General features: G+C 43.3%; 1 protein-coding gene across 1 annotated transcript in view; it reads left to right on the top strand.

Annotated features, from left to right (window-relative positions):
* COMMD7 (COMM domain containing 7) overlaps window positions 1-11,316 on the top strand; it is a 17,101-nt gene extending 5,785 nt beyond the window's left edge. The window contains exons 3-9 of the mRNA XM_087703175.1: window positions 333-435; window positions 2,759-2,815; window positions 2,922-2,959; window positions 4,498-4,588; window positions 4,676-4,725; window positions 7,821-7,869; window positions 11,008-11,316. Coding sequence (XP_087559301.1) covers window positions 333-435; window positions 2,759-2,815; window positions 2,922-2,959; window positions 4,498-4,588; window positions 4,676-4,725; window positions 7,821-7,869; window positions 11,008-11,084 — 465 coding nt within the window. The 3' untranslated portion in view covers window positions 11,085-11,316. The remainder of the gene's footprint in view (window positions 1-332; window positions 436-2,758; window positions 2,816-2,921; window positions 2,960-4,497; window positions 4,589-4,675; window positions 4,726-7,820; window positions 7,870-11,007) is intronic.
* Window positions 11,317-12,473: the final 1,157 nt, after the last annotated feature.

Raw genomic sequence — 12,473 nt, 5'->3', positions numbered from 1 at the left:
TCACAGCTGACAAGTGATGTTCGAAAGTCAGCTGTGGATCCAGGAGGACTCCCAAGTTGCGGACCCTGTCTGAGGGGCAGGTCAGAATATTCATGGACCGGAATAGGGCATCGTAACAAGGTCAGCCAATGAACAGGCGTAGCAACAGAGCAGCCAGTTAATGAATCCTGCTGAATCGGTTCTCCTGTGGGTGCTTTCTGGATTTGATTGCTGCAACAAACTCTTGACAGCAAGTGGGGAACTTGGGGCGGAGTCCTTCGGGATTGAACAGCATACAAATCTATTAAAATTACAAATTGGGGCAACACGGGTTTTTTTCTTCTGCCTGGCAGGTGGAGAGCTTCATGGCTCACCTCTCCGACTTTGCCGCGGGGAACAAAATCAGCCTCGGCCCGTTGAAGAGTATCGTCAAAAGCCTCTTGTTGGTGCCCAGTGGTGAGTGTGGGGCAGATCCCCCCCCCCTCCAGGTCTGTGGTAGGTCTCTGGGGTGGGGCGGAGAACCCCTCTGGGAGCCCAGTTTGGTCTTGGGGGGCGAAGGCACCAGGCTAGAAATCCAGAGACGGGGAGTTCTAGTGCCTCCCGGGGCATGAAAGCTGGTGAGGTGACTTTGGACCAATCACCAGGAGACGGTGAGTTCTAGTCCTGCTTTAGGCACGAATGTTGGCTGGGTGACTTTGGGCCAATCCCCAGGAGATCTCCCTCCCTCCCTCCCTCCCTCCCTCCCTCCCTCCCTCCCTCCCTCTCTCTTTCCTCTCTCTCTCCCTCCCTCCATCTATCTATCTAACTGTCCATCCATCTATCTATCCATCTATCTATTATCTCTACCATTTATATCTTTATGTATCTATTTGTCTGTCTGTCTGTCTGTCTGTCTGTCTGTCTGTCTGTCTATCTATCTATCTATCTATCTATCTATCTATCTATCTATCTATCTATCATCTACCTATCATCTATATCTTTATTTATATGTCTATTTATCTCTCCATCCATCTATCCGTCTGTCTCTCTCTGTCTCTATCTCTCTCTGTCTGTGTGTGTGTGTCTCTCTCTCTCTATCTATATGTGTGTGTGTTTGTGTGTGTGCATCTATTTAATTGTCCATCCATCTATCCATCTATCTATCCATCTATATCTTTATCTATGTATCTTGCCCATGTGTTTGTCTGTCTGTCTATCTAACTATCCTATCTATCTATCATCTGCCTATCATCTATATTTTTATCTATGTATCTGTCTATCTATCTGTCCATCCATCTATCTATCTGCCTGTTTATCTGTCTATTTATCTGTCTGCCTGTCTGCCTGCCTATCTAATCTATCTATCTTTCTTTCTTTCTTTCTATCTATCTATCTATCTATCTATCTATCTATCTATCTATCTATCTATCTATCTATCTATCTATCTATCTATCTATCTATCATCTACCTATCATCTATATCTTTATTTATCTCTCCATCCATCTCTCCATCTCTACCTACCTACCTACCTACCTACCTACCTACCTACCTACCTACCTATCTACCTACCTACCTATCTTCTACACTGCCCATCAACTCTTAACCAACTGGGCAGTTTAAAAACCACATCATAAAGTAATATAAACTTGTACTAAAAGCACAGTTATGAATAGAGTTTACAAATATGGTTTTGACAAGGCAAAATCAAAAATCAAAGTTAAAGCGTTTAAAAAGCTAAAATTGAAATATATGAATTCAGGGTGGTTTTTCCAAGTCACAGAGCACAACTCGTGCGCATCTCCAGTTCTCCCCCCCCCCAACTGTGCATTCCTTGGTGCTCTCTGAATTGTTTTCTTATAGACGTTTCATGTCCCCACTAGGGAATATCATCAGTGTTAGAAGGAGGGTTTGCTCTGTTTATATACAAATGGCTTTTGCTGTCAATGTTGATGGAAATGTTCCTTGATTAGCCTATGGTTTATTGTTAGCTTGTTTCTCTGAGTTGGTAGTTCCTTATTGGGGTATTGTTAATTACTGTAAGCTAAAGTAACATAACACATAAATAAATAAAACAAATAATAAAATAAAAAATAAAGCAAAGTAAAGTAAAATAAGCCAGGTTTGGAGTGGACTACAAGCATCCCGATTGGCCCGAATTTAGTTTTGTTTTAATTGATTTAGTTCTATAGTTTTAATATGATTTTACGTCCTTTCATCCTTAATTGGAACTTACTCAGAATTGTTTGAAAGATAAGACCATTATATAAACGTTTGAAATAAAATAAAAATTAAAAGAGATGTAATAAAATTTAAAAACAGCAATGAAACAAAATATAGTGTGCAATGAAACGATTATAGAGGATGTAAAGAAATAGGGATAAAATATAAAATAAATCTGTTCTTGGAAAGATGGGTAGCTACAGCATGTAAACGTCTTAAATAAAAAAAATAGAAATCAAATAATAGCAAATAAAATCAAATAAAAACCTCAAATAAAATAGAAATAAAGTAATCAAATAAAAGAAAACAGAAAGAAAAGAAACTTCAAATAACGAAACAAAATAGAAATGAAGCAAAATAAGCTTCAAATTAAAAAAAAATTAGAAAGAAAATAAAACTTTAAAAAGCATCAAATTTGGGGTGAATTGCAAGCATCCCCAATGGGCCAAGTTAGCTTTGGCTTCTCGTTCTCCCATAAAAATTAGCTCTGTGGTGGCAGAGGTGAGCCCCTGCCTTATCTTTTTCCCTTGTGTGTTTGTCAAAATTGGGCTCCCTTTTTTTTACACAATGTTTATTCCAGGTGCCTTGAAGAGGAGCCTGTCTGCAGAACAAGTCCGAGCAGATCTTATCACCCTGGGTAGGTCCCTCTGCTCGGGGCCCCATTTCATTCTCTTGGGGTGGGGGGGTGGGGGGGGACACTAGCTTCACTCCTCCGGTTTGACCATCTCCGATTTCCCCTGCAGGGCTGAGTGAGGAAAAGGCCAGGTATTTTGAAGAACAGGTAAGCACTTTTCCTCCATGGGCCAGGAAGGACTTTGGCATTTTAAACAACCATCCCCAAAATTTCAGCAAGTCTCTTTTCCAAACCTGCGACGTTATTTTTCCCCCTATTTTTCTCACTGCAAGGAGTATCTGTAAATGTTGCTTCTCCCTGGGAAATTCTTAGGTAGCTTTCTAAGGCCATGTTTCTCAACTTTTGACAACTTTAAGAAGAATAGACTTCCAACTGGTCCACTCCTTTTAAAGCATGCTGTCCGGAGAATGGAATTGAAGCCCATCCAACTTGAAGCATGCTTTCTAGGGAATTCTGGGAGTTGAAGTCCCCTTCCCCTCTTAAAGCTTGTTAGCTGGAGAATTCTGGGAGTTGAAGTCCATCTATCTTAAAGCATGCTGGCTGGGGAATTCTGGGAGTTGAGGTCCACCCATCTTCAAGTCTGCTGGCTGGGGAATTCTGGGAGTTGAAGTCCACCCATCTTAAAGCATGTCAGCTGGAGAATTCTGGGAGTTGAAGTCCACCCCTCTTAAAGCATCCTGGCTGGGGAATTCTGGGAGTTGAGGTCCACCCCCATCTTCAAGCCTGCTGGCTGGGGAATTCTGAAAATTGAAGTTCGACCATCTTAAAAAATATACTGGCTGGAGAATTTTGTGAATTGAAGTCCATCCAACTTAAAGCATGCTTTCTAGGAAATTATGGGACTGGACGTCCACCCTTCTTAAAAGTTGCTGAGGTTGAGGAACATTATTCTAAGGCTAAAAATCATACAAGTCTGTGGGGTCATCGTGTGAACGATCATTATGGTTATTTTGCAACTTAATTTTGGGTTTGATTCAATCAGACCAATTGACTTAACTCTTCAAACTGTAGCTAAGTGCTGTAAACCATCTTAATGCATTATGGGAACACAGTTTACAGTGGAAAGTCACCACGATGTAGAAAAGATGCGGAGACTCTAGAAAGAGTGCAGAGAAGAGCAACAAAGAGGATTAGGGGACTGGAGGCTAAAACATATGAAGAACGGTTGCAGGAACTGGGTATGTCTAGTTTAATGAAAAGAAGGACCAGGGGAGACATGATGGGAGTCTTCCAATATCTCAGAGGCTGCCACAAAGAAGAGGGAGTCAAGCTGTTCTCCAAGGCACCTGAGGGCAGAACAAGAAGCAATGGGTGGAAACTAATCAAGGAGAGAAGCAACTTAGAACTGAGGAGGAATTTCCTGACAGTGAGAACAATTAATCAGTGGAACAGTTTCTCTCCAGAGGTTGTGAATCACTGGAAGCTTTTAAGAAAAGATTGAACGGCTGTTTGTCTGAAATAGTATAGGGTTTCCTGCTTGAGCAGGGGGCTGGACTAGAAGACCTCCAAGGTACCTCCCAACTCTTTGTTATTCTTTTCTGCGCCACAATTGTGCCTGCAATTGCAAGGACACCATAATGGTTAATAAATTCAAATAAAAACAAAAATGCCAAATTAGGTCCGGCTATTACTCAGCTGCAGGGAAATTCCCTTATTCCACTCTTGTCTTTTTGCCTCCCTCCCAGTGGGAGAAAAATTCTCCTGCCCTCTCGCGCCTGGCCGTGGGGCAGACGCTGATGGTTAACCAACTGATAGACATGGAGTGGAAATTTGGAGGTGAGTTCTGGGCTGGGGGGGCAGCAAGGTTGCCTTTGCCAATTCCTTCGTAAAAAACTTTTTGATGCTGGTTTCTCTCTCCAATAGTGACGGCTGGAAGCAGTGAGATGGAGAAAGTAGGAAGCATTTTCCTGCAGGTAAGATGGATTTGGGGGGGGGGACAGGTGGAAACAGGTGAGGGGGGGGAGAGTCAAAAACTGGCATAGGCCTGGGGGTGGGGGGCTGGGGAGAAGACATGCAGGTAGTCTTTGAGTTACAACAGTTAGTTTAGTGCCCGAAGATACAACGGCACTGAAAAAAGAATAGAATAACAGTTGGAAGGGGCCTTGGAGGTCTTCTAGTCCAACCCCCTGCCTAGGCAGGAAACCCTGCACCGCTTCAGACAAATGGCTATCCAACATCTTCTTAAAGACTTCCAGTGTTGGGGCATTCAGAACTTCTGGAGGCAACTTCTGTTCCACTGGTTAATTGTTCTCACTGTCAGGAAATTTCTCCTCAGTTCTAAGCTGCTTCTCTCCTTGATTAGTTTCCACCCATTGCTTCTTGTTCTACCCTCAGGTGCCTTGGAGAATAGTTTGACTCCCTCTTCTTTGGGGCAACCCCTGAGATATTGGAAGACTGCCATCATGTCTCCCCTAGTCCTTCTTCTCATTAAACTAGACATACCCAGTTCCTGCAACCGTTCTTCATATGTTTTAGCCTCCAGTCCCCTAATCCTCTTTCTTGCTCTTCTCTTCACTCTTTCCAGAGTCTCCACATCTTTTCTACATCGTGGCGACCAAAACTGAATGCAAATATTCCAAGTGTGGCCTTACTAAGGCCTTATAAAGTGGTATTAAGACTTCACGTGATCTTGATTCTCTCCCTCTGTTGATGCAGCCTAGAACTGTGTTGGCTTTTTTGGCAGCTGCTGCACACGGCTGGCTCCTATTTAAGTGATTGTCCACTAGGACTCCAAGATCCCTTTCACAGTTGCTAATATTGAGCAAGGTACCACCTATACTGTCCCTGTGCATTTCGTTCTTCTTGCCTAAATGTAGAACCTTTTACTCTTTTCCCCACAGAACTTAATTTTATTAAATAGTGCCCAATGTTCAAGGAGAATTTTTTAGGTATTTAGGTATTTATTGAGATTTATATGCCGCCCTTTTCCCTGAGGGGACTCAGGGCGGCTTACAACCACAAGGAAGGGGAAGTGCAAGGTCAAAACAAACAATATGTGAACAACAAAAAAATAGTAAAAAAACCCAACTTTCATTCAACAATCAAACACTCGGGCGGGTAATTAGGAACCTATCCCCAGGCCTGCTGGGAGAGCCAGATCTTGAGGGCTGCGCGGAAGGTCTGGATAGTGGTGAGGGTGCGGATCTCCATGGGGAGCTCGTTCCACAGGGTCGGGGCAGCAACAGAAAAGGCCCTCCTCCGCGTGGTCGCCAGTCGACATTGACTGGCAGATGGGATTCGGAGGAGGCCCAGTCTGTGCGATCTAATTGGTCGATTTAGGGAGGTAATCGGCAGAAGGCGGTCTCTCAAGTACCCAGATCCACTACCATGGAGTGCTTTAAAGATGGTCAGAAAAGGAACGCGTGGCCGTTTTTCACATTTATGACTGTTGTAGCATTCCCAGGGTCACGCCATCAAAGTTTAGATGCTTGGCAACTGACTCGTATTTATGACGGGGTTGTCGGGTCCCGGGGTCGTGTGATTTCCCCCTTATATACAGGTAGTTCTCGACTTACAACTATTTTTTATCGTGGTTGTTCAAAGTTACAGCGGACCTGAAAAAAGTAGCCAATGTCCTTTTTTTCACACTTACGATCGTTGCAGTGGCCCTGTGGTCATGTGATCAAAATTCAAAGGCTTGGCAACTGGCGTGGACTTATGACGGTTGCAGCGTCAGGTGATTCAGCTTTTGCGAGCTTCCGACAAGCCAAGAGATTCACACAACGACGGTGGCAAGAAGCGCTGTAAAATGGTGCAAAGGTGACTTAACCGCCGTCTCACCTAGCAACAGATGTTTGGGGCTCAGATTGTGGTCGTAAGTCGAGGACTATCTACAAGCTATTTTCTTCCCACGTTTTCCCCCCAAAATGCACAATTATTCAAACTTCCCTTCCCGATATGTTGGCAAATGCAGAATAAACTTCGTCTAGAGGAAAGAAGGGCCGGGCGGGGCATGATGGCTGTCTTCCAATATTTGAGGGGCTGCCCCAAAGAAGATTTGGGGGTCAACCTATTGTCCAAAGCACCAGAAGGCAAGACAAGAAACAAGGGATGGAAACTAACCAAGGAGAGAATCAATCTGGAATTGAGTGGAAACTTCCCTAGCAGTGAGGAGAATGAGCCAGTGGAACAGCTTCCCACTAGAAGTTGTGGGTTCTTCATCACTGGAGGATTTTAAGAAGAGGTTGGACAGACATTTGTCTGAAATGGTAGAGGGTCTTCTGCTAGAGCAGGGGACAGGACTAGAAGACCACCAAGGCCCCTTCCAGCTCTGTTCCGATTCTGCAATCTGAGAATCTTGGAATTTCACCTGCTGTATCTTCTAAGTGTTTCCAGGTGACGGATCCCAGGAGTTGCCTTTTGGTTTCTAACATCTGTTCTGACCCAAGGCTTCCTTAGAAAGCATGAAGCAGAGTCTGGGTCCCGGCAAAATCCCCTTTCATTGACACGACTGTGAATCCCGTTCATTCACAGTCAGCCAGGCTTGGCAAACAGTCTTTCCGAGGAATCTTTATCCACACGAACCTTATCTCGCTTGGAGCAATGCCAGAAAACTAGTTTCCCAAATGCAGGGCAAAGCAAAACTTGGCACAGAGTCTCTTGGAGTCACAAACAGAACTTTCCACTCTTGAAACGACTGAAGGAACGAATTGTTTCCTGCAGAAGCCCCCTCCCCATTCGCTCCTCTTTTGTTTCCTATGGGAGGGGCCAATCACCTCCACGGTGTGGCTTTACTCCCAAGCCGACCCTGATTACTGAGTTGTTCTTGTCTTCCGGCAGCTCTGCGCATGCGCACACTGGGAACAGGCTCCAGCTGTTCCTCTGCCTCACTGCTGTCTATCTCCCTCTCTGCCTCCGACGCAGAGCCCTCGCCTCAGCTTTCCTCGGCCCCCAGGACTGGCCCAGGTTCCTCCCCAACCTCCTCACTGTCCCACTCTGCGGCCACAACAACATCTGCCTCCTTTGCTGTAACTCACCCAACTTTTCACAACTTTTTATCTCCTTGTAGCTGAAACTGGTGGTCAGGAAAGGCAGCCGGCTGGAGCCCGTATACCTAGGTGAGTAAGCCAGCCTTCTCTATGGGGAAACTCTACGAGGGAAGGGAGGGAGGCCTTGGAGGAGAGCCAAGCCAGCTGCAGAAATTGCAGATGTTCTTGAGTTGCAACCGTCCGTAGTTACAAAAGAACTGGGGGAAAAAGTGACTTGTGAACGTCGCGTCATTCCCCGTGGTCACGTGATCGAAATCCAGAGGCTTGGCAACTGGCATGAACTTATGACGGTTGCAGTGTCCCGGGGGGGTTTCGTGATCAACACCATTCGTCAACTTCTCAGCTGACATGCAAAGGTTCAGTGGGGAAGCTTGATTCGCTTAACGGCCGTGGGATTCACTTAACAATAGCAATAGCAATAGCAATAGCAGTAGACTTATATACCGCTTCATAGGCCTTTCAGGCCTCTCTAAGCGGTTTACAGAGAGTCAGCATATTGCCCCCAACAATCTGGGTCCTCATTTTACCCACCTCGGAAGGATGGAAGGCTGAGTCAACCCTGAGCTGGTGAGATTTGAACCGCTGACCTGCTGATCTAGCAGTAGCCTGCAGTGCTGCATTTAACCACTGCGCCACCTTGGCTCTAACAGCGGTATGGATTCGTGTAACGACCGTGGCGAAGAATGTCGTAAAATGGGGCGTGATTTTTTTGAACAAGGGTCTTGCTTAGCAGCCAAAATGTTGGGCGCAGTTGTGGTCGTGGTGGGTTATGAGAGTTGTGTTTGTTGACAGCTGTGGTGGGAAGCCACGTTTTAACTCTTTTTTCTTTTAGCAGATTTTTTAAATTATTTTTTTCCCTTCTGCAACACCTTACAGTCATTACATCAACATTGTTATGTCATCATACCTGTACATGTATATAATATTTTGCTTCTATACTTACACACCTTTATACACAGTTCTATATATATTTATATATTGTTTTTTGGCTTAATTAATTTTATTCTTGTTTTGCAGCCATTTGCACCAATTGTTCCAAGTTTCATAATATTCCGACTCTTCTTTCTCTTTTAATTTCAGTGTGAATTTGTCCATCTCTCCACAATCCAAAGTTTTTTTTAATCACTAATTCGTCCAAGGGGGTATTATTTTGTTTCCAGCATTGGGCTAGTTAAAGGTTGCATGAGAGCGTGGGCTAAAAACTTTGGTTACAACATGGATCTAGTGGATTGGGAAAGAATTTGGAGCACAAATTATAAACTAACACGATCAGCAGCACTTAAAGAAAATTTTATCGTTGGCATTTACCACCAACAAGATTGGCTAAAATGTACTCGGACATGAAGTCGACCTTTTGGAAGTGTAAAAAAGTACAAGGGACTTTTTATCACATGTGGTGGACCTGCCCGGAAACACAAAAATATTGGACAAAAATTTGGAAATGGGTGCAAGAAATTACAGAACAGATAAAATACAAACCCGAAATCTTTCTGCTAGGAATAATAGCAATAGCAGTAGACTTATATACCGCTTCATAGGCCTTTCAGGCCTCTCTAAGCGGTTTACAGAGAGTCAGGATATTGTCCCCAACAATCTGGGTCCTCATTTTACCCACCTCAGAAGGATGGAAGGCTGAGTCAACCTTGAGCCGGTGAGATTTGAACCGCTGACCTGCTGATCTAGCAGTAGCCTGCAGTGCTGCATTTAACCACTGCGCCACCTTGGCTCTTGGCTCTAATCAACAGGAAATATACAAAGAAAATTAAGTACACATTAACACCTCTGCTAACTACATGTTTTAACTCTTAATGTCGAATGCTTTTAATACTTTTCAAGTTCTTATTGTTTCGGTTTCATTTTATTGGTTTGTTTATTTGTACCCCACCTTCGTTACTATTTTTTAATAAATAACTCGAGTGTCAGGCATTCCTTGGGCAGGAAAGCTGGCTGGGCGACCTTGGACCAATCACCAGTTCTAGTTCTGCCTTAGGTTGCAAAAGCCATCTTTGGGCCGATATCACCAGGAGACGGAGAGTTCTAGTCCCGCCTTAGGCACGAAGGCCTCCTGGGGGGGGGGGGAAGGAGCCCCTCTCTCTCAGCTCAGTCCACCTCACAGGGTTGTTGTGATGGGGGGAAAGAGGAAAGAACATTAGGTATGTTTGCTGCCTTGAGTTAAAAGAAAAGAAAAAAGAAAACGGGATTTAAACATCTAATTAAAAAAAACACCTGGAAATTACAATAGAGAAGGGTAGGATAGAATAGAATAGAAAAATAGAATAGAAAAATAGAATAGGAATAGGAATAGAGTAGAAGAGAGAGAAGAGAGAAAATAGAAGAGAAAATAGAACAGAGAATAGAATAGAAAAGAGGATAGGATAGGATAGAATAGAAAAATAGAATAGAAAAATAGAATAGGAATAGGAATAGAGTAGAATAGAGAGGAGAGAAGAGAAGAGAGAAAATAGAAGAGAGAATAGAATAGAGAATAGAATAAAAAAGAGGATAGGATAGAATAGAAAAGAAAATAAAAGAATAGAAAAATAGAATAGGAATAGGAATAGGAATAGGGTAGAATAGAGAGAAGAGAGAAAATAGAAGAGAAAATAGAATACAGAATAGAATAGAAAAGAGGATAGAATAGAATAGAAAAAAGAGAAATAGAATAGAAAAATAGAATAGGAATAGGAATAGGGTAGAATAGAGAGAAGAGAGAAAATAGAAGAGAAAATAGAATACAGAATAGAATAGAAAAGGGGATAGGATAGGATAGAAAAGAATAGAAAAAAGAGAAATAGAATAGAAAAATAGAATAGGAATAGGAATAGAGTAGAATAGAGAGAAGAGAAGAGAAGAGAGAAAATAGAAGAGAAAATAAAATAGAGAATAGAATAAAAAAGAGGATAGGATAGGATAGAATAGAAAAGAAAAGAATAGAAAAATAGAATAGGAATAGGAATAGGAATAGAGTAGAATAGAGAGAAGAGAAGAGAGAAAATAGAAGAGAAAATAGAATAGAGAATAGAATAGAAAAGAGGATAAGAGTAGAATAGAATAGAAAAAAGAAGAGAAGAGAAAATAGAACAGAACAGAGTTGGAAGGGACCTTGGAGGTCTTCTAGTCCAACCCCCTCCTTAGGCAGGAGACCCTTGACCATTTCAGACAAACTTTACTAGCTAATCCTGACTGTTCCACTCCTTCTCCTTCCAGAGTTGACCCTGCCCCAGTTTTACAGCTTCCTTCACGAGATGGAAAGGATTAAGACCAGCCTGGAGAGCCTCAGCTGATTTTCCTGCCCACCGGGCTCTGCAGGACATCTGGACCTCAGGACCAAGACCTCTCCCCCCCCCCTGGCGTTTCTTCCTTCTGCTGAGGGTGGGGGGAAATAATGCAGTCCATCCTGGATTCAGGGGGGGGAAATACAGTTTTTGGGTGAAAATGCCCAGCTTTCTATCGAAGGACCAGAGGGAAATTGGTGGTAGAAGCCAAATGGAAAATAAATGGAAATGGAAAATAAAAGTTTCTCTTTTCAAACAAGGAAGTGGGAGCCCCCGCTCGGTTGGCCCCCACCGCAGTGCCGGCATGAAGAAAAACGTCATCGGTGCTGTCAAAATTCCGTGAGATCTCTGAGTGGTCTCCCCTTCTTAGGCCCAAGTTCGAAAGACGACGCAGTGAGTTCCTCTTGAGTCTAGTTTTTTTTTTTTTTTTTTTTTTTGCTGGCCCCCAACAGACAGAATTTTAAACCTAGACACAGAGTGGTAGGCATGGAAGGGACCTTAGAGGTCTTCTAGTCCAACCTACTGCCCACGGCAAGAGTTCTTATACTTATCCAGGATAAATGCTGGTCTATTTATCCTGGATAGTACGGCCGTCCTTTCCTCCCCCATGGATCTGGCTAACCCTCTTTTTAAACTTATCAGTTTCTTGTATATTTTCCTACCAGGGTTGCCTGGAGCAGAATTCAGTAATGTATTCATTCTTAGCTGTGAAAACCAGCTCCTGAAGCTACTCTCTAGGAGATAGGGAGTTCTAGTCCCATTTTAGTCATGAAAGCCAGTTGGGTGACTTTGGGCCAATCACCAGGAGACGGAGAGTTCTAGTCCTGCCTTAGGCATGAAAGCCAACTGGGTGACTTTGGGCCAATCACCAGGAGACGGAGAGTTCTAGTCCTGCCTTAGGCATGAAATCTGGCTGGGTGACTTTGGACCAATCACCAGGAGACAGAGAGTTCTAGTCCCTCCTTAGGCATGAAATCTGGCTGGGTGACTTTGGGCCAATCACCAGGAGATGGAGAGTTCTAGTCCTGCCTTAGGCATGAAAGCCATCTGGGTGACTTTGGGCCAATCACCAGGAGATGGAGAGTTCTAGTCCCGCCTTAGGCATGAAAGCCATCTGGGTGACTTTGGACCAATCACCAGGAGACAGAGAGTTCTAGTCCCTCCTTAGGCATGAAAGGCAGCTGGGTGACTTTGGGCCAATAGATGATTGATAGATGATAGATAGATAGATAGATAGATAGATAGATAGATGATAGATAGATAGATAGATAGATAGATAGATATAATAGATGATAGATAGATAGATAGATGATAGATAGATATAATAGATAGATGATAAATAGATATAGATAGATATAATAGATAGATAGATGATAGATAGATAGATAGATAGATATA

Source organism: Thamnophis sirtalis, unplaced genomic scaffold (assembly GCF_051295495.1).
Source record: "Thamnophis sirtalis isolate CommonGarterSnake01/CBP01778 unplaced genomic scaffold, rThaSir2_p1.2 scaffold_43, whole genome shotgun sequence".
Taxonomy (NCBI): domain Eukaryota; kingdom Metazoa; phylum Chordata; class Lepidosauria; order Squamata; family Natricidae; genus Thamnophis; species Thamnophis sirtalis.
The sequence above is the reverse complement of the archived record's forward strand: the minus strand, read 5'-3'. Positions and strand labels throughout refer to the sequence as shown.